Consider the following 27,971-nt stretch of genomic DNA (forward strand, 5'->3'; position numbering starts at 1 on the left):
GGCATGGAGTTAATGGATCATACCTCCTGTTCTTCACTATTTCCCAAATAGCGAGACTGTGTGACCAAAGAAAACAAGTGGTACCAGTCTTGGTCTACACCAGGAAATTAAGTCAGTAAAACTGTCACCCTAGGTGATGAAAAACCCTTCAGGCAACCAACCCTGCGTGCAGCCGGCACCAAGCTAAGATTATCTTGGCCCAAGAATCAGAGGTAGCTGTGTTAGTCTGTGTCTTCGAGAACAAGAAGTCCTGTGACACCTTATAGACTAACAGATGTTAAGGAGCAAAAAGCTTCCATAGGCAAAGACCCGCTTTATCAGATGCAGGAACAAACATTACACTGTACTGCATCCCTACTACCCCTCCCCAGGCCCAGCCCCACAGTCCCCCACAGCCCCTCCCGGGGCCCTGCCCCACAATCCCCCACAGCCCCTCCCGCCCCTCCCGGGGCCCAGCCCCACAATCCCCCACAGCCCCTCCCGCCCCTCCCGGGGCCCTGCCCCACAATCCCCCACAGCCCCTACTGCCCCTCCCGGGGCCCTGCCCCACAATTTCCCCGCCCTCGTTGAGCAGCCCGAGCCACCTCAAGCCGGAAGCTCCGGACGACGCCGGAGATGCCGCATCGCGTTACTATAGAAATCAAGCTTCTACGTCCTGTTTTGCTTCCGCCCAGGCGCAGGAGCGCGGGCGGGGCGTGCAGTGCCAGGCGCATGCGCGCGAACGGTCTGGCGCGGAGCTGCAGCCGGAGCCGAGACGATGTCTCGCTACGGGCGCTATGGAGGCGGTGGGTGCCGGGCCGGGCCGGGCGGGCGGGAGACGCCCTCGATTTCCTGCGCCTTGGGGCCCCGGGAAGCGGCTGCTGGGGGCTCGCCGGGGAGGGAGGCGCCATTTTGCGTCGATCGGGCGTGGGCCTCGCCGCGCGTGGGGCGGTGGGGTTGAGCAGCGGCGGGGCGGGTGGGGAGAGCGCTGAGGCGAGAAACGGAGGCGGTGTCAACAAAGATGGCGTCGCCCCAGCGAGGGGCGGGGCCTGGGGACAGGCCGTTGGGCGGGAGGGCGCGCGCGCCGCCGCTTCTGTTCGCGGGGGCGGGCCACGAGACTGCGTCTTGCCGGAACGCGCCGCCCGCCAGGCTGCTCCTGAGCATGCGCGAGTGGGGGCGGGGGGCCGCGCCTGACACGGCCGTGCCCGGCGCGCGGGAGGACGCGCGTGGCCTAGGGGGTATCGAGCCTCGGGCGTGCCGGGGAGCCGGGCGCTGCGCTCGGGGGGCCCCGTGCATCCGGGGCGGGCAGGAAGGCTTTGTGAGGTGGCCGGGGCTGCGGGGCCTGGGCCGCAGCCGGGGCCGGAAGGGGCCTGGGGGTAGGCGGCCTGAGAGGGTGTGGGGTCTGAGCGGGGGTTCGGACGTGGGGTGAGACGTGTGGACGCAGCAGAGGATGCCGGCCTGGGAGAGTAGTGCGGAGGGGGTGTCGTGCCAGAGGTAGTCTGGGGCAGCGCCTGGCTAGCAGCCCTCTCAGGCGCCCCCCCCGCAAGCAGCCGCAGCCTGTGCTCGGGGGGCGGGGGGCTTTGTGAGCTGCCCCTGCAAAAGTGCTGCTCTGGGAGGGTGGGGCAGCAGACGTGCACGGGGGACGCTACTTGCTCTTCTGCTCTCTCACCTGACTATCAGGGAGCAAGGGGACCCTACAGATTGCCTGAATTACTCCTCTTCCCCTCACCAGCTGGGAGTCAAAGGCATACTTACAAGCCACTTCCCCCACTTCTACTGCATTGCGTATACCATGTGGGGGAACTTTCTTTGGGTCAGGGGCCACTGAGAAAGAGAAAAAAAAATCCGTTGGGCTTCAAAGCAGGGGAAGAAACCATCCAAAACAAAAATATGCATCACACTGACATGGTCCTGGACTTTTTTTTAAAGCTATTACCCTCACACACCAGCTCCAGAGTGTAGTGGGGATCAGGGCTAGTAGATTTTGTGGGCAGCTCTAGGCTGTGGGGTGGGGGTACAAATGAGGGATTCAGTATGGGAGGGGGCTGCTAGGAAGTGAAGTTGGTATGAGGGGCCTGGGTGGAGGGAGAGGGTTCAGGAGTGGGCAGGGGGTCTGGGAGGGTGGTGAGATGCCAGAGCAGGCTGGGGTTGAGCAATTTGGGCATGAGGGGGATGCAGGAAGGGGGTGTAGGTTCAGACTGGGGTCAGCAGTTACCTGCTGCAGCTCACCTGTTTTAAGACACTGTCCCCTGCTGCTCTGACTGGCTAGAAGTGTGACCAATCAGAACAGGAGGGGAAAAGCCTGCCTGGGCAGTGATTCTTGGCATTGCTGTTCCCCCCGCCAGACATAAGAAGAGCCCAAAGCTGCAGCTTCCCCTTGCCAGTCAGAGCCTGTGGGCCACATTTGGCACTAGCTTGCTTGACTCTGGCCCACAAGGCTTGGGGCTCCATACTTCCCAACCCTGCAGTGGGCTAGGTGCTAGGGAGGGGAGCCCCAAGGGCTGGATCCAGGCAGACTGTCAGCTGGATCTGTACTTAAGGTTGGGGGTTTCCCACTTCTGGCTTATACTTACATAAAAGGCTGCTAGAGATGGTTATTTTTAAAAATTAGTTACCTTGCTGCTCATTTGCATTGGTTGCCTTTTGGTTTAGCTACCGAAGTGTTTTTCTCCAGTAGGTTTTTACAGGGGGATAGTTAATGGATGTTGGATTTCTATTCATCAACAACAAAAAACTACACACACATTTTCTTAACAGTGAGGACACAGACTGATTCTGGCTCACCTGTTAAATGAATCATTATTCATAGCTTGACTACAGATACTAATTGTGTTGCTAGCTCTGCTCCTTTGCTATCAGAGATACTTCTATATTTCTGCAGCTCCCCACTTGGGTGTGTCATGGAAAACCAGATAAAGCATTATAAAGTAAAGGAATTAACAGGCTTTGCCCGCTTGAGTTTCCCTTACTCTCTGATTTTAAGGGACTGTCTGGATGGTGTGATTAATGAGTATATATTACAGCAGTGTAAACCCGTGTGGACCCTTTCATTCAAAAGTAGCTAGCATTGGTAGTTGTACTTGAACGTCTCTGGTTTGGGACTCTCTGATCTGGGAGCATCATTGGTCCAGCAGAACCATGGATGCTGCTGGACCAGACAGCTCCAGCCACAGAGGTTGCCAGTGTTTGGTAGCCCTGTTGGTCCACTGGCAGGCAGCCCTGCTAACTAGGTGCAGAGCCACCATGGACCTTGATTTGGGAGCCTTGGCAGCTGGGGAGCCACAGCAGATGGGAGCATGGAGCTGCTGGTGGAGACTGGAGCAGGGTGACCAAGTGTGACCTAACTTCCCTGGTCCAGCAAATTACCTCATTTGGGTCAGTTCAGGTCCTAAGGGTGCTGTGCCAGGAGGTCCAACCTGTAGTTAGAGCAACCAATTAATGCAGCAATCCTTCCCCAATCTGATTATAACTACAGAATCACAGGGCTGGAAGGGACCTCAGGAGGTCATCTATTCCAGCCCCCTGCTTCAAGCAGGATCAACCCCCACTAAGTCATCCCAGCCAGGACCTTGTCCAGCCGGGACTTAAAAACCTCAGGGGATGGAGAATCCACCACCTCTCTAGGCAATGCATTCCACTGCTTCACCACCCACCTGGTGAAGTAGTTTTTCCTAATATCTAACCTACACCTCTCCCTCTTCAACTTCTGACCATTCCTCCTTGTTCTGCCATCTGACACCACTGAGAACAGTTTCTCACACTCCTTTTTAGAGCTCCTCTTCAGGAAGTTGAAGGCTGCTATTAAATCACCTCTCAGTCTTCTCTTCTGTAAACTAAACAATCCCAAATCCCTCAGCCTATCCTCATAGGTCTTGTGCTCCAGACCCTTAATCATTTTTGTTGCCCTTCGCTGAACCTGCTCCAGCAAATCCACATCCTCTTTATACTGGGGGGGGCCCAAAACTGGACACAGTATTCCAGATGTGGCTTCACCAGTGCCAAATAAAGAGGAATAAGTACTCTAGATCTGCTCAAAATGCTCCTCCTAATGCACCCTAGTATGCTGTTATCTTTCTTGGCTACAAGGGCACACTGTTTACTCATATCCAGCCTTTCATCCACCGTAACCCCTAGGTCCCTTTCCATCGTACTGCTGCTGAGCCAGGCGGTCCACAGCCGATAACAATGTTTGGGATTCTTCCGCCCCAGGTGCAGGACTCTACACTTCTCCTTATTGAACCACATCAGATTTCTTTTGGCCCAGTCCTCCAATTTATCCAGGTCCCTCTGGATTCCCTCTCTACCCTCCAACGTATCTACCTCTCCCCCTAGTTTTGTGTCATCCGCAAGCTTGCTGAGGGTGCTGTCCAGTCCCTCATCCAGGTCATTACCCATATCTTTAACCTGTTTTGAACAGTTTTAAAATTTGATAATGCAGGAGTATCCAGTGTTTGTATCCAAAGGGAAGGAGGATAGCACTGGATCACACAATTTACAGAAGAGCCTTTGTTCTAATCTACAGGGATCAATTTTGGACTTCTAGCATTTCAGTAACTGCTTTAAGGTTAAAATGTACGGTGACCTTACTCTTTTTCCCTGTCATTTGCTGGTCAGGACATCTTTCATGAGCTGGAGAATGGAGGCCTGATAGCGTCCTGGTAAATCCTGCTCTGTGTGCAGAGAGTGATGATGTAGCGAGACAGCAATCGTGTCTGAGTGATGCCTCTAGAGTGGTGGCATTCTTATTCTTTTAGAATTACCTGGTTGGTTCATCTGTTTGGTGCCTTAATTGCCAGTATTTGTCTTTTATTTCTGCCTTTTCTTGCTCACTGCCCCCCTCCAACCCCAAGAAGGTTTGCAAAACTATGGACCCCTTGTTGCTCAAACATATTGTTTATATATTTTTATATTATGATGGCAATACTAAGGAGGTTGTATTTGTGATTCCCAAAACAGTGAGAGGACACAGTATGATATTTTTGTTGCATCTCTTCAGCTAACTTAAAACATTGTGATGTGTCTTAAGATCTATACAGAGATGATCACCTGGCTGGAAACATCCATAAATAGAGTTGGTGGTATAAGGGATTGTTGTATGGACCCCACCCCCTTATTCCAGTGGGCACAAGTTTGCTTTTGCTTAGAGGGCACCTTCTGCTTAGGCTGATCTCAGAGCGCAGGAAAGGTAGTTTCCAGCAGGGTTAGTTGTTGTGGTTTATTTTATTTCAAGTCTCTTCAACAGAACAAAATTAAAGCTTCCAGTTTGTCCTACATGTCCATAAGTTCCTCAACCCAAATGTTTGTGATTCTTACCTCAGAGTCTTTACAATAAAAGAACTTCCAAGAGCATATCTTTGGCAAATTGTTTCATGGAGTAGCAGCACCAATCTCCTGCAGGTGTTACAGCTGCTCTGTTCCTACTCTTCCTCTTTTATGAGACTCAGTAAGCTACAGGTGTTTTTTCAGATTCAGTGGGTGGGGCTAATCAGTCAGTTACTGGCCTCCACTTTGTTAAGGTCACTTTGAATTCTGCTTCTGTCTTTCAAAGTGCTTGGAACACTCCACACCTCCAGCTTGGTGTCATCAGCACATTTTATTGGCATAATTTCCAATTCATTATCCAAGTTATTAAGAAAAAATTGGATAGCATGTGACCAAGGATTGACCTTTGCAAGTCCACACTAGATACGCCCTCCCAGTTTGACATTAAACCATTGATAATTATTCTTTGAGTGGGATCTTTAACCAGTTATGCCTTTTACTTTGTAGTAGTTTCATATAGAACAGGAATGAGCAAACTTTTTATATTGGGACCTCCTTTTCATGCCTGCAGTTAGCCAGGGTCCCCCAACCTGTCTAGTAAAATCCAAACCAATGGAAATTTCTGTTAGTTCCCATGGAAAAAAATTAAAAAAACCCTAAAACCTTTAGGCATGTGACAGTCTCTGTGAGGCAGCAACATAAACTTTAATTGGCAAGGACAATGCACACAGTGGAAGAGAGGATACTCACAGTGGAAGAGAGGAAAAGCATGTTTGAAGAGGCTGCCCTATCACCTTCCCCAACCCTTCCAGGCAGGTATTAAAACAAAAAAATTCACCCTGTTTAAAGAGTCCTCCCAACTCCAGCAGTCCTGGGTTGCTGTTTCAAGAGCTGGACCTGCCTTAGGAAGAAAAAAAAACAGCCCCCTGCTGTTTAAAGAGCCTGCCCCATCCCCCTTTTTCAGCCCTCTCAGGCAGACTTTTAAAGTTAAACAAAATAACTAAACAAACAAGCCACATAATTTCACTTAAAAAAAAGAAGTATATGTCTCTTACCTCCACTCAGATGCCTCTGCAAAGTGTGGGGGGTGGGGGAGACCAGAAATTATGCTGGCCCTCTGCTAATGGCAGAGACTGCAGGGGCAGGGAGGCAGGCAGTGCTGCACAGTGCTTTTTATGTGGCTTGTTGTAAAACCAGGCAAATACCTAGTGAAGTCAGTGCAAACTAAAATTTCACACAGACTGTGACTTACAGACTAAAGTCTATGGTCATGTCTAGACGGGCAAGTTACTACACAGTAAATCAGCTCCCAGCACTATAACTTCTGAAATGTCCACACTGGCAAGGCTCTTAGTGTGCACTAGGCCAGCAGTTGCCACACTCTAGGTGAACCACCTCAGCGGGAAACGTAGACCTTGCTGCGCTCTGGATACAGCCCTGGGGTGCCAGTAAGGGCACTATGCTGTGTTACTGAATTCTGACTCACCTTCGGTACTCTTCCCACAATGCCTGGTCTTGTCTCTTTGGTCGAATGCTTGAATTCTGCTGCTCTGCTCTCAGGTAACCCACCCTCAGACCACCCTTTGCATTCCTCTGGAAATTTGAAAGTCCCCTTCCTGTTTGCTTCATGGTGTGTGCTGTGCTCTCAGCAGATTGTTCCAGCTGACTATGCTGCTTCACACACCAGGAATCCCCTGCTTGACTCCATACTGAGGTTCTGGACCTTATCTGCATTTTGAGAGAGGAGGCAGTCTAGTCCAAGCTGCACTCCAGTCCTAGGAATTATGACACCTACAGGCAGCTCTCAAGATGCATGCATGACCAAAAACAGCCTATAGGAGAAAGACAACATGAAGCATGAGCTTGATATAAGGACTGAGGCCTGAACCAAAGTAAGCAAGATGGGCAGGATCCCTTGGGGAAACGAATATGAAGGGGAAAAGAGTTCAGGAGAACTGGCAGTATTTTAAAAAAGTCTTACTGAAGGCACAGGAGCAAACCATCCCATTGCATAGTAAGAAATGCAAATATGGCACACAACCAGCTTGGTTTACAAGGGCAATCCTTGGTGAGCTTAAATTCAAAAAGGATGGGTGTAAGAAGTAAAAACGTGGATAGCTGACTAAGGAGGAGTATAAATATATGTCTGGAGAATGCCGGGCAGTAATCAGGAAAGCAAAAGCACAATTGGAACTGCAGCTGGCAAGGGATGTGAAGATTAACAAGAAGGGTTTCTACAAGCTTGTTAACAATAAGAACATTATCAAGGAATGTGTGGGGTCGTTACTGGATGAGAGAGGTAGCCTAATGACAGATGATGTAAGAGAAGCTGAAGTACTCAGTGATTTTTTTTGCCTCAGTCTTCACAGACAAGGACCATTGCCACACTACGGTGCTAGACAATGCAGTATGGGACGGAGAGCAGCCCTTGGTGTGGAAGGAACAAGTTATGAGCTACTTAGAATAAACTAGATGTACACAAATCCATGGGTCTGGATTTAATGCACTCCAGGGTACTGAGGAAATTGGCAGACGTCATTGCTGAGCCTTTGGCCATTATCTGTGAAGACTCTTGGAGATCAGGAGAAATCCAGGATGACTGGAAAAAGGCAACTGTAGTGCCCATCTTTAAACAAGGACAATCCAGGGAACTATAGACCGGTCAGCCTTACTTCAATTCCTGGGAAAATAATGGGGATGGATCCTCGAGGAATCCATTTTGGAGCACTTGGAAGAGGGGAAAGTGATCAAAAGTAGTCAACGTGGATTCACCAGGAGCACGTCCTGCCTGACCAATCGGATTAGCTTCTATGATGAGGTAACAGGCTCTGTGGACATGGGGAAATCAGTGGATGTGATATACCTTGACTTCAGGAAAGCTTTAGGTACTGTCTAATGCAACATTCTTACCCATAAATTAAGGAAGTATGGATTGGATCCTTGGACTATAAGATGGATAGAAAGCTGGCTTGACAGTCAGGCCCAATGGGTAGTGGTCAGTGGCTCAGTATCTGGATGGCGGTCAGTTTCAAGTGGAGTGTCCCAAGGCTTGGTTCTGGGGCCAGTGTTGTTCGACATCTTTATTAATGACTTGGATGAGGGACTGGATTGCTCCGTCAGCAAGTTTGCAGATGACACTGAGCTAAAAAAGTAGGTACATTAGAGGGTAAAGATAGGATCCAGAGGGACCTGGATAAATTGGAGGATTAGGCCAAAATAAATCTGATGTGGTTCAACAAGGAGACATGTAGAGTCCTGCACTTGAGATGGAAGAATCCAAAGCATTGTTATAGGCTGGGGACCAACTGGCTTAGCAGCAGTACAGCAGAAAAGGACCTAGGGATTATGGTGGATGAAAGGCTGGATAGGAGTAAACAGAGTGCCCTTGTAGCCAAGAAGGCTAACGGCATATTGGGGAGCATTAAGAGGAGCATTTCGAGCAGATCTAGAGAAGTTGTTGTTCCTCTGTGTTCAGCACTGGTGAGGCCACATCTGGAGTACTGGGTCCAGTTTAGGGCCCCCCCCAGTATAGAAAGAGCGTGGATGTGCTGGAGCAGGTTCAGCAGAGGGCAATGAAAATGATTAAGGGACTGGGAGCACGTGACCTATGAGGAGAGGCTGAGGGATTTGGCCTTATTTGGTTTGCAGAAGAGAAGAGTGAGGGGTGATTTAATAGCAGCCTTCAACTTCCTGAAGGGGAGCTCTAAAAAGGGTGGTGTGAGGCTGTTCTCAGTGGTGACAGATAGCAAAACAAGGAGCAATGGTCTGAAGTTACGGAGGATGAGGAGTAGGTTGGATATTAGGAAAAACTACTTCACCAGGAGGGTGGTGAAGCACTGGAATGCATTGCCTGGAGAGGGGGTAGAATCTCCATCCCTTTAGAGGTTTTTAAGTCCAGGCTTGACCAAGTCCTAGCTGGGATGACTTAGTTTGGGTTGATCCTGCTTGAAGCAGGGAGCTGGACTTCACCTCTGGATGTCCATTCCAGCCCCATGATTCTATAATTCTAAGATTTATACTGTGAGTAACAGACAGACCCTATTAAAAGCAGATGTTTGCCAGAAAGTCAGCGTCCAGGATCTGGACTTAGCAGCGGTATTGCTATAACATGCCAAATATGTGAGACATTCCACCAGGACAGTACAAGGACAACCCAACCTAGCACATGATAAAATAGTTTTGACAACAGTGATCAATAGTGATATTTTGTCTGAAACATGAGCAGTGAAAGCACAATAATAGGTGGTGAATAGGAATGCTTTGTCTGAAGTGTCAGGAAGAAGGTGCAAGGGGAGGTAACGTGTCATTAACACACAAGGTTCAGCCCTGAGTGAAGCTTTCACCCTTCCCTTCAGAAATATTACAGAGGGTACAGCACACGGCTGTCACCCTAGAGATGTTATCAGTGGCCAGATACAACTTTTATACAAACATCACCAGCGGGCCTTCACACAGCCAAAAGCACGCTCCACAGTCTGCTCCTGCTCAGCCTGTTACTGAACAGCTCCTTGCTGCTGTCGGTCCTCCCAGCTCATGGCTTCATAAGGAAAGCCATGGCATTAAGGGGTAGGCAGGCACTCCAAGGATCACCATTGGCATTTCCACCTCCCCCATGGTGATCTTCTGATCTGGGAAGAAAGTCTCCACTTGCATCTTCCTGAACAGGCCTGTGTTCTGAAAGAAGAATGCGTCATGTACCTTTCCGGGCTAGCCAGCATGAATGCCTGTGAAATGCCCACGGTCAAGGATCTGCAACTGAAATAGCGGAAAGAGCCATTTTTTCAAATTCACTTACAAAATCAATATGTCAAGAGCGGCAATTCCCATGAATACGAGACAGTCCTTTATAAATACTCAAACCATACTTTTTAATGCCCCTATTTTAAGAATAGTGCGCACACAGTTTGCACCAGTTAAAAAGTTAAGCTACTCCCATCTCCAGGCTTTACCCACCTCAACACCCAAATCTGGTCCCCATCCTGCAAACCTGACCCCCCTCCCCAGGTTTAACCCCTTCAACCCCAAACCACCACCCCCATTGCCAGAATTTACTGTGTGCTGCCCACCTTCCCCAGTTGCTGTGGTACGAGGAGGTGGCCCAGAGCCGGTGCCCCGCCCACTCCCCTTGCAACACAGGCAGATTGTGTGGTCTGGACAGCGACGGTGCTAGTGCTAGGTGCTACAGGTAGGCGCTTCTGAGCTGGCGGCTGCAGCACCAGCAGGGAAGTGGGGAGCAACAGCTGGCAGAAGAGCGGCTGCCTCTCTTCCCCTGTGGCTGTGGCTCCCTGCCGCGGCTGGTGCAGCGCCACCTGCTCTCTCCCTGGGTGCTGCCGCAGAGGGCAGTGCCCGAAGCAGGCTGCAGCATCCAGGCAGCACCAACAGGGTGGCAGCCAGAGGAAGACAAGGCATCCCCGGCCTGGGAAAGGAGGCAGTGGCGCTGGCCATGGCTGGGGGAAGCCAACTGATTTCTTCCCCTGTCTCCCTGGCACGGTCGTGGGGTGCCCGCCCACAACTCCTGTTGGTGACTGGAGGGCAGTGCATTGCTGGAGTGTGGGGTGGTCCATCTCTGCTCCGCCCCGCCTCCTGCTTCTCATCATGGCTCTAGCAGGGCAGCTATGCTGGCTTCCTTTTCCTGGGCTCCCTGCTGCCGCTGACTCCATTTGCAGCTGTGGAGGCTGCCGCCACCGCTTAAACAAAACAATTAACTCCGTTTTAACTACAGGCATTGGTTAAGCAGAAGCAGCCTTCAAAGCTGCAAGTGGAGTCAGAGTCGCACGTGCTTCGGGAGCTGCATGCGGCTGACCCCTGCCCATCGTGGTCCTCAAGCACCTGCAGAACCATGGAGAAATAATCGTTGCGATTAAGGTACTTGGAGGCTAGATGGTCTGGTGGCAGAAATGGAGTATGCGTGCCATCTATCACGCCCTCCCCCTCACAGTTTGGGAAGCCCATCTCTGCCAAGCCATCCGCAATTTCACTGATGTTGCTCAAAGTCTCGGTCTTTCAGAGTAGGATGCCATTAGTGCCCTTGCACTCTTCAATAAACAGGAGTCCAGTGGTCGACTTTCCCACTCTAAAATGATTGGTGACCTAGCAGAAGCTGTCTGTAGTAGCCACCTTCCACAGTGCGATCGCCAGATGTTTTTCCACCAGTAGAGCAGAAGTCATTCGTGTGTCCTTGCATCACAGGGTGGGAGCGAACTCAGAACACAGTCCTATGAAAGTGGCTTTCCTCATCCAAAAGGTCTGCAGCCACTGCCTGTCATCCCAAGCTTGCATGACAACGTGCTCCCAGAACTCGATGCTTGTTTTCCGAGGCAAGCGGCATTCCACTGTGGTCAGCACGTCTGTGAATGCCACAAGAAATCTCATGTCATACATATGCTGCATGGACACCTCCTTCTCACTTGGCAAAATCAGAATAACTCGAATGCCTTGTGAGACATGTTAGTGAGATCTATCAGCATTTTCTTCAACAGCTGGGCATCCAGTCTCACAGACTGAGGAGAAAGAGCATGCAGAATAAAAGATGGCACCACATGTGGACAGAAGCACAGGGGTCACTAGAATGTGAAGTGATGCACCACAGGGCAATGGGACAGGACCCAGGATGCCCTTTGTTTCCCCCGGCCTTCCCACAATGCTCAGCAGCACAAGAGAAAGAGATGTTCTGTGGAATGGCTGCCCAGAGTGCACCATTCCAAAAGCTGCTGCAAGTGCCACAGGTTTGCTCAGGCTTCTGCGCTAGTGGCTGACAATGCGGATGCCCAACAGCATCCTGCCTGCTGTGCTCTAAGGAGTGTTGTAATTGCCAGCACTTCACATTTGCCAGTGCAGACATGGCCTATATCCCACCTATGCCCCAGAGCAATTCACAAACAAGGGAAGCAAGGGAGGGGAATGCTTATTTTGCATGTGGGCCTAATCTGGGAGCTGAATGGAGTACAGTTGTCTTGAAAGCCACTGCTCTGATCCCGGACTGCACCCTATTGTGTCTGTAGTATTTACACTCCTTGTTGCCATCCCCCATCACACAAGTACATATAGAGTAAAAGCTTGATTATCCAGCATCCCTAGGGAATGGACTGTGGGATAGTCAAATTTGCTGGTTAGTCGGTGGGCGAGGGAGGGGGACACACTGGTCCCCTGGGCTGCAGGGTCCACAGCACAGCTGGCCCCACTCAGCCAGTCCTGGCAGGGAGAGCTGGCCCTGCTCAGCTGGGTGCAGCTGGTGGAGTGGGAGCGGCTTTGTGGCAGCTGGTCCCAGCATTATCTGAGCTCTGGATAACATGGCTTTTACTGTAGTAATTTTTTTTTTTTAAATTAACATGCAACTCTCACTGAACACTATAAAAACAGTAAGGCATTAAGAACAGCCATACTGGGTCAGAGCATAGGCCCACTGAGCCTGGCATCCTGTCTTCTGTACCCCAGTGAACAGAACAGGTAATCAAGTAATCCATTCCCTGTTGCCCGCTTCCAGCTTCTGGCAGACAGAAGCTATTAATACCATTCCTGCCCATTCTGGCTAATAGCCATTGATTGGCATGTCCTCTATGAACTTACTTAGTTCTTTTTCAACCCTGTTATAGTCTTGTCTTTCCCAACATCCTGTGGCACTCTGACTATGTGTTGGAAGTATTTTTTTACGCTTTAGTTTTTTTTAAAGCTTCTGCCTATTAATTTCATTGCATGACCCCTAGTTCTTATAAGGAGTAAATAATCACCCTGTGGTGGGAAGAACACCTTGGCAGCCCAGCACTCTGGCATTTAATTTCAAAAAGGGGAATTACACAAAAATGAGGAGGTTAGTTAAACAGAAATTAAAAGGTACAGTGACTAGAGTAAAATCCCTGCAAGCTGCATGGAAAATGTTCAAGGACACCATAATAGAGGCCCAACTTAAATGTAAATCCCAAATTAAAAACCATGAGAGACCTAAAAAGGTGTCACAATGGCTTAACAACCATGTAAAAGAAGCAATGAGAGATGGAAAAAAGCATCTTTTTAAAAGTGGAAGTTCAGATCTCATGAGGTGAATAAGAAGGAACATAAACACTGCCAAATTAAGTGGAAAAATGTAATAAGAAAAGCCAAAAAAGATTTTGAGGAACAGCTGGCCAAAAACTCAAAAAGTAATAGCACAATGTTTTTTAAGTAGATTAGAAGCAGGAAGCCTGCTAAACAACCAGTGGGGCCCCTAGGCAATTGAGATACAAAAGGAGCGATTAAGGATGATAAAGCCATTTCATAGAGACTAAACTAATTCTTTGCTTCAGTCTTCATGGCTGAGGATGTTTGGGAGATTCCCAAACCTGTACCGTCCTTTGTGGGTGATGAATCTGAGGAACTGTCCCCAACTGAAGTGTCGTTGGAGGAGGTTTTGAAACAAATAAAAAAACTTAACAGTAACAGATCACAAGCACTGGATGGTATTCACTCAAGGGTTCTGAAAGAATTCTCATGTGAAATTGCAGAATTATTAACCGTGATTTGTAACCTATCCTATAAATTAGCTTCTGTACCCAAGGACTGGAAGACAGCCAACAATGCCAATATTTAAAAAGGGCTCTAGAGATGACCCTGGCAATTACAGACTGGTAAGTCTAACAACAGTACCAGGCAAATTAGTTGAAACAATAGTAAAGAATAAAGTTGTCAGACACGTAGAAGAACATAATTTGTTGGGCAATAGTCAATGTGGTTTCTGTAAAGGGAAATCATGTTTTACTAATCTGTTGGAATTCTTTGAAGGGATTAACAAATATGCAGACAAGGGGGATCCAGTAGATATAGTATGCTTAGATTTCCAAAAAGCCTTTTACACAGTCCCTCACCAAAGGCTCTTGTGTAAATTAGGTTGTCATGGGATAAGAGGAAAGATAGTTTCGTGGATTGAGAACTGGTTAAAAGACAGGAAACAAAGGGTAGAAATAAATGGTAAATTTTCTGAATGGGGAAGGGTAATGAGTGGAGTTCCCCAAGGGTCAGTCCTAGGACCAGTCCTATTCAACTGATTCATAAACGATCTAGAGAAAGGGGTAAGTTGTTAGGTGGTAAAGTTTGCAGATGACACTAAACTGTTCAAAATAGTCAAGACAAAGGCAGACTGAAGAACTTCAAAAAGATCTCACCAAACTGAGTGACTGGGCAACAAAATGGCAAATGAAATTTAGTGTGGATAAGTAAAGTAATGCACATTGGAAAAAATAATCCCAAGTGTACTTGCAATACGATGGGGGCTAATTTAGCCACAACTAATCAGGAAAGAGATCTTGGGGTTATCATGGATAGTTCTCTGAAAACATCCACGCAGTGTGCAGTGGTAGTCAAAAACGCAAATAGGATGTTAGGAATTATTAAAAAAGGGATAGAAAATAAGACAAAGAATATTTTACTGCTCCTTTATAAAACTGTGGTACGCCCACAGTTTGAATACTGCATACAGATGTGGTCTCACCTCAAAAAAGATACTTTGGCATTAGAAAAGGTTCAGAAGAGGGCAACTTAAATGATGAGGAGTTTGGAATAGGTTCCCTATGAGGAGAGGCTAAAGAGACTGGGACTTTTCAGTTTAGAAAAAAGGAGACTGAGAGGGGGTATATAAACTCATGAGTGGTGTGGAGAGGATGAAAAAGGAAAGTTATTTGTTTGTTCCCATAATATAAGGACTGGAGGACACCAAATGAAATTAATGGGTAGCAGGTTTAAAACTAATAAAAGAAGTTCTTTTTCACACAGCGCACAGTCAACCTGTAGAACTCCTTGCGAGAGGAGGCTGTGAACACTAGGCCTATAAGAGAGTTCAAAGAAGAGCTAGATAAATTCACGGAGGTTAGGTCCATAAAAGGTTATCAGCCAGAGGTAGGAAGGGTATCGCTGGCCTCTGTTTGGCAGAGGCTGGAGATGGATGGCAGGAGACAAGTCGCTTGATCATTGTCTTTAGTCCACACCCTCTGGGCACCTGGCACTGGCCACTGTTGGCAAACAAGGTGCCGGGCTGGCTGAACCTTTGGTCTGACCCAATAATGGCCGTTCTTATGTTCTAACACTTTATTTTATCCACATCAGTCATTATTTTATAGAACTTTATCATATCCCCCTTAAATAATTCCTTTCCGAACTGCAAAGGCCTAGTTTCATTAACCTTTCCTCATATGAAAGCTGTTCCATACGTAATTGATTCAAAGAGATCCCTTTAAATATATAGTAATATAAATTTTAAGTGATATACTGCTTACTTGTACCCCACTGTTGTAACTTTTTCCCCCTAAAGCTTCTCAGCGTGTGCATACGCCTGCATCGTGTACCCCCCATCCTCGAATCTGAAGACATCTGGACTAGAGGGACGGGAGAGGGGAGAAGTAGCAAGTTGTGATAGGTCTGTCTCATCTGTTACACTTTTCTACCTGGTATGGGAATATGGCAGGGGTGGGCAATAATTTTTGCTGGGAGCCTGTCCACAGTGTTGGCAAATTCTCTGGGGCTGCACATTTCTTACCTAATCATTTTGCATCTGTTGCAGAGGCGGGCAAGATATGGCCCGCAGGTGGATCTAGCCCCTGGGCTGCATACTGTTTATATCCCACTGCCAGGTAGCGGCGGGGGCCCAGAGCTGTGGACTTCTTAAATAGCCATAGGAACCCCAGGGCGTGGCTAGAAAGTGCAGTAGCAGTAGGGGCTGGGAGCTGCAAGCCCAGACCCCTTTAAACTGCTGCTCTTTAAAAGGCTCTCAGCTCCCGCTGTTACTGCACTGCCTTGGGACCTCAGATTCCTACAGCTATTTGAAAAGCCCACAGCTCTGGGCCCCTGCCACTACCTTGTCAGCTAGCTATAAATAGTATGTGGGCCAGATGCAGCCTATGAGCCGCATCCAAGTGTTAGCCAGACCAGCTCTTGCCCATGTCTGGAGCATGGGAAAGGCAGAGACGGCAGATTGTGACAGGGCAGCAAAAAAGAACATCAAGATTGTCCGGAAGTACTGCCAGTAGTAAATTGTGATGGTAGCAGTAACATTACATTTGTGACTACACCAACCATGTTGCTCAGCCAGGGAGATGCTGCAGATATGGGTTGAGCTACTCAGCCATTCAGCAACAGTATGCTTTGCTTTTGTAGAGACCAAGGTATACGTGGGGAACCTGGGCACCGGGGCTGGAAAGGGAGAACTAGAGCGAGCGTTCAGCTACTACGGCCCCCTACGCACAGTGTGGATTGCAAGAAATCCTCCAGGATTTGCCTTTGTGGAATTTGAAGACCCTAGAGATGCCGAGGATGCAGTTCGAGGTTTGGATGGAAAGTACGAATGTATTGTATTTCTGGAGGCAGTAACTTTTTACTAAGGATACACCTGCACTACAAGCATCTCCATAGTGAATACAACCCTTGAGAGATGAGGACAGTAGAATTCTTCCATCAACCTCATGTGCCCACAACAGGGCTGGTTTGGGCTTTTTTTCCCACACCCCTGAGTAATGTAGCTAGGTTGACCAACTAAGTGTTAGGTGTAGACTGAGGGCTTAAAAGCTGTAGCTCTGTTACAGCAAGGAAGTTCTCAAATTTTAGTGATGGTTTTCTTATTTAATAGGTATTAGATGAGAGAAAATACCGGATTATTAATTGCTGTTTTGAATACATCAAATTACAGAGTGATTTGTGGCTCCCGAGTGAGAGTCGAGCTGTCAACAGGCATGCCCCGTCGCTCCCGCTACGACAGGCCGCCCGCGCGGCGCCCCTTTGATCCCAATGACCGATGCTACGAGTGTGGGGAGAAAGGTCATTATGCTTATGACTGTCATCGCTATAGTCGACGAAGGAGGAGCAGGTATGTGTGGAAAAAGGAGTGATTGATTCTCTTCACCAATTACTGGTGTAGCCATTAGCCAAGAAATGCTATGCCAGTTTAATTTAACTTTAATGCTGTAATTATAGAGGCATATATTACAATTTGTTATTTCATATTAAATGTTAATATATTAATAATCAACCTGGTCAAAACCTTTCAGGTTTCTTCGTTTGAGTCAGTCGCCTTGATTCAGAATGTCACGAGCCTTAAGATATCATGCTGAGGCGCCTTGCAAAATCCGACAATTAAGATCCTTCTAGACCTTGAGGTGATCAGCATAAGAGGCCAGATCCCCTCGAGCCATCTACACCTAGCTTCACCTTATTCTTTAAAGGGCAGAAAATTTGAGTCGGTGATCGCCGTAACAGTAAATTTGGCTTTCAATTGGGGCCCCCTCCGGTTTAGAAAGAGGAACACCAGATTGACCACATTCCCACCTAGAAAAATCTTCTTGCATCAATCAAGCCTCACCCTGGCTCATTTGGCTGTCAGTTTGATCGTCGTTAGATTGAAGAGAACACCTAGCTGCAGCGATCGGCTATAGATACTTCTAGATCGTCTAGATCTGCTAGACCTTGGGCCAAAGAGGGTCGACCTGCAAACTTGCAAGGTTTATTTTAAATACACATTACAGTGTTTTATATTATAATGTAATTCTAAAATGTAATTCAGCTTAACATCTTTTCTAGGTAGTAAAAATACTCAAAACAAATAGGCCCTGAGCTTTTTCCAACTGACAGACACTAATTATTAGTTGTCTGAAATTTTGACTGCAGCAGAGGCTCACATTCACTAATTGCTGTGGTTGTTTTCTGATAGTTATTTTTTGTAACCTAACATTAGGTCACGGTCTAGATCTCACTCAAGGTCCAGAGGAAGAAGGTATTCTCGATCACGTAGCCGAAGCCGTGGTAGGAGGTGAGTTTCAGTCTGTCTCATGCTTCTCTTTAAAAAGAGAAATCAAACAATACATAATTGTATTTTTAAAATTTCCCCTGCAGGTCCAGGTCAGCTTCCCTTCGCAGATCCAGATCTATCTCTCCTCGTAGATCTAGATCTGCCTCACCCCGCAGGTCCCGATCGGGTTCTTTAAAAAGATCAAGGTAATTGTTATTATGCACAATAACTGTTGGATAATGTTTTTATTAAGGTGGTGGATCGGAGCGTATTTATGGGGTGTACTTCCACATGTTTGCAGAGCAGATTCTGAAAAAGGCCCAACAACCATAAGAGCTTGAATGGTAGTTCCCTCAAAAGGGCTACAGGCAAATGCATTAACTTGAGTTCTTAAACTAAAGGAGATATAGTAAACCCCAGTATAACGGACTAATGTGGGGAAGGGTGTCCGTTAAAACCAAAAGTCCATTACATCGGAGGATTTACTCCGAGGATTTGCTGCTGCAGCTCCCAGCTGCCCATGCTCTGCCCTGAGCACAGTGGCTCCTCTGGCTCTGAGCCGCCACTGCCATCCCTTCTCCCCGACGCAGGTCCCTTGCAGTGGCTGGGATCACCACCGCAGATCTCAGCTGGGGGAGCAGGATACACACGGTGGCATGTCTCCAAGCCGTGACAAGGGGTCCTGCAGCTGCAGCAATCTCAGCCAAGGGGTGGGGGTAGATGGCAGCTGCAGCTCTCCAAGCTGCAGCCAGGGACCCTGCAACTGTGGCGGTCTCAGTCATAGGGGGACCAGTGGTGTCTCTGGTGAGTCGCCATTTACAGAATTATAGAGTTCAGTACTCTACTCTACTCTTTTGTGGGGAGGCTAGCGGATGTCCATCATTACTGATGTCTGGTAAAACAAGGTCCACTCTATCAAGGGTTTACTGTATTATAAAAGAGTTCTCTGAGTGCCTGTTTACGTGGAGCACAAACATGCACAACCACAGTGTGACTTCTAAAAAGCATTAGTGTGTTTGTGCATTGATTGGCCTGGGTAGTCTCTGGCGGTGGTGCTCAAGAGTCCCTAGTGTGCTTTAGCATGGTGCTATTTCAAACAAAAAAGAGCTACATGGACAAATTAATGTGCAGTACTTTACCACACTATGTAGACAAACACTGAGCTTTTGGGACTACATAGTTAAACCTTTAGCCTTATTCTTTGTAATCTATGGGAGGGATAGCTCAGTGGTTTGAGCATTGGCCTGCTAAACCCAGCTTGTGAGCTCAGCCCTTGAGGAGGTCATTTAGGTGTCTGGGGCAAATAGATTTAAAAAAAGTCTTGTCAGGGATGGTGCTGGTTCCTGCCAAGAGGACAGGGGACTGGACTCAATGACTTCCTGAGGTTCATTCCAGTTCTATGAGATAAGCATACCTCCATGTGTATGTGTCCTATGTGTGCTGTAAGTGCTTGTGATTCTGACAGACATCTTGGTATCAGTCAGCAACAAGGACTACTTTGATGGTTTTAATAGTTTCTCATGGAGCTGGATTGGTTTTTATTAGTTTCTTTTTAAACTTAGATCTAGATCCAGATCACGATCAAGGTCTGTTACATGGCCAAGAAGCAGGTAAGATCTTTGACAGGCTTGATTAAAGCAACAAACTGATAGCTGCAGGCTGAGTTAACTTGTGTTCAAATGCATTCGGCTTTTTTTTAATTCTAGGTAAATGCTTGATGCTGTCTAAACTTCTTTTTCAGCAAGTTTGGGGTATGAAATGTTATAAAATTGTACATCATTGTCTCATCTGTAATAACTTTTATTACTTTATCTGTAGTTTGACAGGAAACGTTAGATCTAAATCTATGATGGTGAACAACAGGCAAGCCTTCAGTGCATAAACCAGTAGGCATGTATGCCAGTTAATACGCATGAGTAACACTTAAGTTACCTGAAACTAAAATAAGTTATTGTACTTAAACACACCTTGCCTACTTGAAATCATAATTCCTTCCTGCTTTTAGCCTGCAGGAAGTCAAAGTGTACTATTGTGCTACTACTTAAAGCATTCTCTCCCAAGGATTCTCCATGCCAGATTCTTGGTATTCTGTGGTGTCATGGATATGTGCCCAGGGCAAGTGACTGAAAAGCTCACTAGAGCCCAGATTCTTAGTTACTGATGATGAGGGTTGTCTGAATGCTAGTCTCTGAATCATACTGGGCATCCATATCTGGGTTATGGCCAGATCTGAAGAAGTTGGTCTGTTCCATGAAAGCTCATCACCTAATAAAGTATTTTGTAGGTCTTTAAAGTGCTACGTGACTGCTTGTTTGTTTTGGGCATCAACAGTTAGTTGTGGTTGCATAATAGTGTGGAGAACTGTTTTGTACAGAATGGATCGAAGGAATTAAATGTTTCAAAGCAGATTTAAAGAACAGTGTGTAAAATGTTGCATGACTGAGTTCTCGTTAATACTTCTGTAACGAAATGGTCTAAGCTGTACTCTGTGCATGGCTGTGCCATGGACAGTGTAGCTGGCAGTCATGGACCAGCTCTTCTGCTGTGTGTTATGCAAAGACAATTAAAATTGGGGATTCTGAGCCTTATGGATGGTGCTTTTCTAATCTCTGCTCTTGCCCACATCAGCGGGGTTTGTTCCCTGTCTTTGAGGGCTGCAGAATGAAAGAAGAGCTCTCTCCTAGTTGTCTCCCTTCCATTTTTACTAGCAGCAGCAGTTCGTGCTGTTTGGGCTGAGGGGGGAAGCATGGCTAGAGAAAGGAGCACCTAGAGGGAAAGCCCCTTTCCAGGAAGGGAGGAAAAGTCAGGTACTGGTGATGGCAAGAGACAGGATCCCTGTTGTAAGTGGGGAGGGCGGGTGAGAATTTTCTTGGGGAAGGGAGGACAGAGAGTAGGGGAAGCCCTGGTTGATAGTGAGGCAGGAGAGGTGAATCCTACCTGGAAGGAGCAAAGGAGGAGGTAGAGGATAAGAGAGAAGTACTGATGTGAGTGCGTAGTCTCTGAGGGGTAGCTATATTAGTCTGTAGCTTCCCAAAACACCAAGCAGTCCTGTAGCACCTTAAAAACTAAACATTTTATTTCTTAGGTAACGAGCTTTTGTGCGTAAGACCCACTAGATTTGAGAGGGAGTGAGATGAGAAGCCCTGCCTTGTGTGTAGAGGCTGAGGGAAGGAGAAGTGTGGTGTGCTTTCTCTTGCTGCATAAGTGGGCTCCTTAAGCCTATTGTCGTACTCGTGGCACAGTGAGCCTTCAAATTGTTCCTCCAAGTTCACTTCTTCACTTACCATTCCTTTCACCTTCACTGAATCTGCCCAGACTTTAAATGCTGGCAATGTTCAGAGAACCGCTATTCAAGCTTAACATCTGTGCCAGCAAGGGAGATTCTTGAATAACCCTGCATACCGTTGGCTAATGAATTTTAGCTCTAGGATTGTTTTCACTGAGTCAGCAGTGTGTCATCAGCTGAAGAGATTACATCTAGAATTCTCATTTTTACATTAAACTTGTTCATGGCAAACCTGTTCCATTGCAAGTATGCAGCTAAGTGGATGGATGGCAGGAGATAAATCACTTGATCATTGTCTTCTGTTCTCCTTCTCTGGGGCACCTGGCATTGGCCACCGTCGGCAGATGGGATGCTGGGCTGGATGGACCTTTGGTCTGACCCAGTATGGCCGTTCTTATGTTCTTATGTCACAAAAGAGATTTCAGGACTCGAGTTACTGAAAAGTAGCAAAACACTAACACTGTTCACTGTGCAGGGCTTCGTAATATTCACTATTAGACCTTCACGTAAGCAGACAATTCTTATGGCTTCTTTACAGAAGAACAAAGGGAAGGTTTGGCATTACAGCTGTAAAAGTTCCATATCTATTTAAACTTTCTTATCCTTCTGCTAGTTTTAAAAGTATCACAAAAATCACAGCACCAGATAACTCTTTTCTGATGGTCATTATGTTAAGGAACACTGCTCTCCTGCTAATGTTGAAAGATTTTCTGAGCTAAGGAAATGGGATAAGTGTTGCCATTTTGCAGAAATAGGACAAATCAAACAAATGAATATGAATGAACAACTTGCGTCTGACTTGAAAATATGCTGGTATATTTCATTATATGACTATTGATGCTTGCTTCTGGGAATGGTCAGTGGTCCCTACAAAATGAGCACATCAGAAGAGATGGAATGCAGAAGCTAACAGCTGACTATTGGGGATTGCTACAAGTAAAGAATATCAGTGTCTTGTTTCAAGATTTCTGCTTCTGAAAATACCTTAAAGTGACAGTTTCTACCCCAATGAAGTTCAGAGTATGGGCTCACTGTAGCAGTCTTCATTAAGCATCTTCATAAACTAATTGGATGCACTGTCTTGTGTGTCAGGAAGTGCTATACAAAAGCAATTGAACAACATGAAGATTGTGAATTTCTCTTCTGCTCCTGTCAGGGGTGGCAACCATGTTAACCTGAGACATGCGCAACTTGGTTGCATGTATCTCAGGGTTTATTGTACAGTGCATAATTATTTCTGTGAAAATACTAGTTGTAGCTTTGAACTGTCTTAAGTAATATCTAACGGGTGTGTAGTAAGATGAAGGCCTAAGCGCATACAGCACAGGCCTGGTTTGAGGCCTGAGGCTTCACTAACAACAGACAAAACATGGCTAAAAGCAAAGCTCAGCTGTGAGCAAGAGGCTGGCCACTGCTCAGAGAACTTGGCACAGGCAGGGCTGAGAGTACAGAACACAAATTGGTAATCATCTCAGGTGTAGAACAATAATTGGTACAGGTCATAAGTTGAAATCACAAGGTCTCACCAGCTCATTAAAAAAGACCTTGGTACCTCCTCCTCACAGATACAGACTCCGCTTCTGGAAAGGGTCTAAAATGACAGCATGATGGGATAAGAGATGATCTAACCAAACCATGAGGTACAGGGTGATGGGTGGTATCTAAGTAGTGTCAAAGGATGATAACCTGACAACGTCCCAGGGTGGTAACCTGACAGTCAGCAGTAAAGTGTGCTTTGTTTGTACCTGCATGAAATGTGATGTCTTGAGGGGATCGTCTTTGTCTGACCTGGGGGGAAGTGGAATTGCCATTGACTGTGCCAGTACATTGTCACAGGTACATATGTACAGTGTATCAATACAGTATACTGTACCTAACAACTGTTTTGTACCGTGCTTGGCAATAAATCCTGTCTGGGCACCTTCAGTCCTTACCTGGTCTGTGGTCTTTGAGGGACCTCTGCTGTGGTCATTGGGGCTCATCATTGAACACACACTCACACACATGCACACATACACAAACATCATTCTGGTTATCATCATTGATGGAGCCAAAGACCCGTGAGGACACCACAGCAGTTAATCCACTGACCTGTAAGGTGTGGCATTAAATTAAAACGCTGTCTTTTGAAACTTTAACTGGAAAAAACCCTCATGCAAGTAGATTTCTTTCTGTCAGTCACTAGCCCTCCATTTCACTGGTTTAGGTAACTTCACTATACATGCATCCCACTGGTGCCTTGCTGAGCTTTATTTCTCTCCCATTGTAGGTCTGGGTCCCATGGTAGATCTAAATCTGGCTCACCTGCTAAGAGGTGAGCTTGTCATGCTGAAGTCTGCACTAGATCTTTTAGATGTCAGAGTTACTTTGTCATGATTCAGAAGGGCCTTTGCTTGGACCAATATGTCACTTACATTTGAAGGGTATTATTGCAAACATTTTTATTCGTTGGGATTTACTTCAAAGTTTGTGAATATTTAGTGCGTTTTCTACTGGAAAAATAACTCTTGCTATAAAATATTTTCTTTGCAGGTGTTTGGGGGTTGGGGGTGTTTCATACTCCACGTTTTGGTTCTGACTATTTAGTTTCTATCACAGTACTAATTCCTCTCACTTCAACTTGTTCCTCTCCTCCACCCCGTCACAGAATTGTTGTGACCGTTAAACACTACTCTCAAAATAGGTAAAGGTTTTGCTGCAGAGGCCTGTCTAACTCCAGAGGCAGTAAGGATGGTAGAGGTTATTTTGATGCCCCTACACACCCTTTTAAGAGATTTTGGACATGTCAGTGAGACCTATGAAAAATGCTGACCAAGAGATTTTTCTCACTGTGTTAAAGTATGGGAGAAGTTGTTTTGTTATAATGTAAAGTAATGTTTTAAGTTTTGTCACTAAGTATTTCTTTCTGTTTTACAGCCGATCAAAATCAAGATCCCCCTCTCCAAAAAGAAGGTAAGTTGAATCTCGCTAGTAAAGATTGCCGAGTGTAGCACATACCACAGTATTAGTCCTGTCATCACTGCTGAAAAGTCAGCATTTGCCGATATTGAGGTTACTGGAGCTTTTACTATAAGCGCTACAAGGCATGTTTTGGATAGACTGGGCTCCCTTAAGGCATGCAACACATATTAAAGTGAGGCACACTGAGAGGTAAACTACTCCCAAGAAAGTGGGAACGTGGTGCACTATGGAAAGCTTTTCTTGCGCTATTGCTGTAGGCCTTCCATCCTCTGTGAAGGTTTCCCTGAGGTCCATGCCAAAGATAAGCAAAAGCACATTAAACTGATGAGGAAATAGACACAAGGAAAATCCATTTTAAACAACCTATTTAAAAATTCCAGTGACACTGACACTAACTTACTTTGCAAAAGGTGCAACAGGCTACTTGAAGCTTATTGTTAAACCTTTTTTAGAAGGACTGAATCTAGTTTCACAAGGGATATTTGTAGCTAGAGGAAAAATTTTAATAATATTAAGGATAGAGGAAAATGGAAGTGGCTCAGAGTAAAGCTAGAAGCAGATTAAATGTGAGAAGCAAAACAAAAACTTCTTGTAACACTCATCAGATTGAATGAACTCAAAATGCTGTCATCCTTGCTGATGCTTTGTTTTAACAAACGGCTGTACAGTCTGGTACATGGTAATAGTAAGGTAAAATTCTCTGCATTCCCTTTTGTAACCCAGATCAGTTCTTACTAGAATGTCTGTGTTTGTATGTGATTAATCCTGAGTCTTGTTTTTTCAGTTTTAGTCTGAGCCACTTGTAACCATTCTTCATTAACTTGGTTAAGTGTGCTTTTCTGAACACTGGGGGACAACCCTTCCAAGATTGGCAAAAGTCTCCTGAGAAAAGGAGTGCACAGGAACCAGAGTGGCTTGTGACATGCTACGCTGAGGCCTTGTTTGTAGCCTTCCTTTTCTTCCTATTCTTTTAGACACTTTATAAAAGGCTTCAAATCTTCAAGTATTTATTAATTAAAAACTTTAAAATGCTACTAATGAATCTTTAGCAGACTTGAGATTTCCTACGCCTTCTGAGGATATCATCTAACAGTGTACATATGAAAAGTCTGGTTTAAAAGTCTAACTCAGTAGTCTCATAAGTGCTGGGAGGAAAGGGTTTTCTAGTGATGATGAATGGTGTTGAACATGCAGTTCAGTGCTAAAGTTACTCCAACTGAGGTCTGCTTTCCTTTCACTTTCAGTCGGTCACCATCTGGAAGCCCTCGAAGGAGAAGTGCAAGCCCTGAAAGAATGGACTGAAATTTCAAAGTTAACCTTCTGGGAAGAATGTTTTTTGTTTACATTATTATAAGGGATGTTGTGGTGTCTTCGTAAATGGTCAGGGCTTAGTTCTAGAAGAGTATTTTAATCAGATAACAATTGGCATGGATCTGGATCTTTAAAATTCTGCAAAGTTACATCAGTAGATTAGTGTACGAGTTGTTTTGTTGTATGTGTTAACACCCTGTGATCTGAAAATGTGGGACTTTTACTGACATTTTTTATTGACCCATTGAAATAAAATGTGTAATTCTAACTAAAAACCTCCTTGTAGTGCCCGACTGCTTAACAACAACAACAACAAAAAAAAAAAAAGAACATCCCCAAACCATTATATTCTTCCCAGTGGATTTTAAATACTCTTTAGCGAGGAGAAATTTTTATTGGAGTTAAATGGATGACAACAAAATTTTAAACACTAACTAAAATCTTTGATGGCTCAGTTGCCATAACTTCCTGTAATAGCATTTATGAGAGATCTCCTCTGTTCATCGTAATCTTCCAGTGTATAGAGAGTATGAATTTCTGACGTCTACTTTGTTTACAAAAAAGTAAATGTTCTCTATCCCAAAGCAGAAGGGCACAAGCGTGGTATTTGCATTGCAGATTATCTTTCAGTAATGGTTAATGTTCGGAGAGACAAGGCTATACAGCAACACATTTATGGTCAGCTAGTTTAACCAAACAAAACCTGAACAAAACTGTGCATTTGAGAACTGTACTGCAAAACGTGTTACAATCAGAAAGCAGCCTATATTCTGGCAGACAAAACCTGAATGTATACATATTGGTAAATTCTGTAGTGCACATAGCAAATATATGGCTAAAGAGTTTAAAATGACTCATGTGAAACTCCTGAAAGCCTGATTGTTGGTCTGTAGCCAGGAACAGCAAGAAAACATGGCATTTCATATTGAAACAGAGACTGGCTGTCTATGGGTTTTATCTGATTGGCAAAACATGTCAGACTGCAAGCATTATTGCTAATATTAAAAGAGCTCTATTTTTTTATTCTGGGCTATTTTATTTAATGTAGTTAGATATCAGTTTCACCATTTAAAGAGAACAGTTTTAAATATCCACTGAATTTGAAAGAGCAGACTTGTTTGGACTCTAATGAAGAGGCTAATGACACATTCATAACATTTATAAAAGTTGTAAACTTTTAATGTGTACCTTAAATAGCTAAATGACCTTGTGGATCATAAGATAATTTTTGGGTAACCCACAATTTTCAGATAACAGATTTCTCATTTAATGTTAGATGCCACTTAAGTTAGGTAAATAGTCCCTAAATAGTCCCCACATTCTGAAAAATATTTCACTGGAGAGCTTTAATTCTAACCCTGATTAGCCAGTTTCCTAGCTTTGATGCCTAGTCTTGATTTTTCTGGGGTCTGATTTCCATACTTTCAGTGCATTGTTGCTTAGCAACAGAAGCATCCACTCCCATTTCTAACTATGCTCTGGTTAATATTCTGCTAATATCCATAAAACAAGACTGCAAAATGGGGAGCAGAAAACAACAATATTGTATGATTCTGCTGGAATAATGCAGCAAATATACCCAGAAGTCATTGCTTAGGATGACATTCATCATAGACAGTCCATTGTCTAGCAGTTTTACAGTAAAACACGTACAAGCGCCACATGAAATGATGCTACTGCATTTAATTAGCTCTTTCTCGTCTATACTGTTAAGACAAACCTACTCCACAATAAATCTGCAGATTCTAAAATTACTGTACTGGTACATCTGTCTCTTCACTCCTCCAGACCAGCCGAGACAATGGTGAAGATGGTGCTGCGCTTCTTTAGAATTTAACAGTGTAGTGCACAGTTAGTTGTCATGAGAGTATCTGCAGAACCAGCTTTTATGCAGGCGGGCTGTCCTCTGATGTGATAGGGGACAGCAGTGCCCAAACCATGAGCAATGCAGACGCTTCTGGGAACCAAAGATTTGTGGTCATAGTGCATAATCAGCTACATGATGTCTATGTGTGATGCTGTTGCCAAAAAGAGTAATGTGATCCTTGGATGTATAAAGGGACTATAGACTTAAGCAGGTTATGTTATCACTGTTTGGCACTACAGGAAGACTGCACCCAGGCCTAGTGTCCACAATTCAGGAATAATATTCAAAAAAGGAAGAGCTGTGAGAATGATTAAAAAACTGAAAATGTGCCTTACCGTGAAAGTCTCATGAGGTGCAATTGATTTAGCCTATTGGCCACGACTGTAACAGGGCTCAAAGAAAGAACTAGATAAGTTCACAGGGGATAGGTCCATTACTGGCAAAGCTGCATGCCCTTGCATCTGTTTTCCAGAAGCTGGGAGGGGGTTGTTAGGAATGGATCACTTGCTGATTACCTATTCTGTTCATTCCTTCTGGGACACCTGGCATTGGCCACTGTTGGC

At 45.7% G+C, this 27,971-nt stretch overlaps 2 protein-coding genes across 3 annotated transcripts in view; one reads left to right on the forward strand and one right to left on the reverse strand.

The window, feature by feature from the left end:
* The window catches only part of GEMIN6 (gem nuclear organelle associated protein 6), an 11,024-nt gene extending 10,318 nt beyond the window's left edge, over window positions 1-706 (reverse strand). The window contains exon 1 of the mRNA XM_074989205.1: window positions 585-706. The gene's annotated coding sequence lies outside the window, so the exon portion shown is untranslated. The remainder of the gene's footprint in view (window positions 1-584) is intronic.
* Window positions 666-27,742, forward strand: SRSF7 (serine and arginine rich splicing factor 7). 2 transcript variants are annotated; one of them, XM_074989201.1, is made up of 9 exons: window positions 667-785; window positions 16,360-16,540; window positions 16,889-17,065; window positions 17,930-18,004; window positions 18,088-18,189; window positions 19,546-19,593; window positions 23,539-23,583; window positions 24,186-24,221; window positions 25,475-27,742. In XM_074989201.1, exons 1-9 carry the CDS (start codon window positions 758-760, stop codon window positions 25,530-25,532), a joined length of 750 nt encoding a protein of 249 aa, XP_074845302.1. In that variant the 5' UTR covers window positions 667-757; the 3' UTR covers window positions 25,533-27,742. The 2 variants fall into 2 exon arrangements, with proteins under 2 accessions (XP_074845303.1, XP_074845302.1); XM_074989202.1 differs by lacking the exon at window positions 23,539-23,583 and having other exon boundaries at window positions 666-785.
* The last annotated feature ends 229 nt before the right edge of the window (window positions 27,743-27,971 follow it).

The sequence above is a fragment of the Carettochelys insculpta genome, chromosome 3, assembly GCF_033958435.1.
Source record: "Carettochelys insculpta isolate YL-2023 chromosome 3, ASM3395843v1, whole genome shotgun sequence".
NCBI classification, from domain to species: Eukaryota; Metazoa; Chordata; order Testudines; family Carettochelyidae; genus Carettochelys; species Carettochelys insculpta.

Coding starts and splice junctions, on each gene's coding strand:
- SRSF7 (XM_074989201.1), top strand. CDS start 758: ATGTCTCGCTACGGGCGCTATGGAGGCG. Junction 786..16,359: donor CTACGGGCGCTATGGAGGCG/GTGGGTGCCGGG, acceptor TTGCTTTTGTAG/AGACCAAGGTATACGTGGGG. Junction 18,190..19,545: donor GGTTCTTTAAAAAGATCAAG/GTAATTGTTATT, acceptor TTTTAAACTTAG/ATCTAGATCCAGATCACGAT.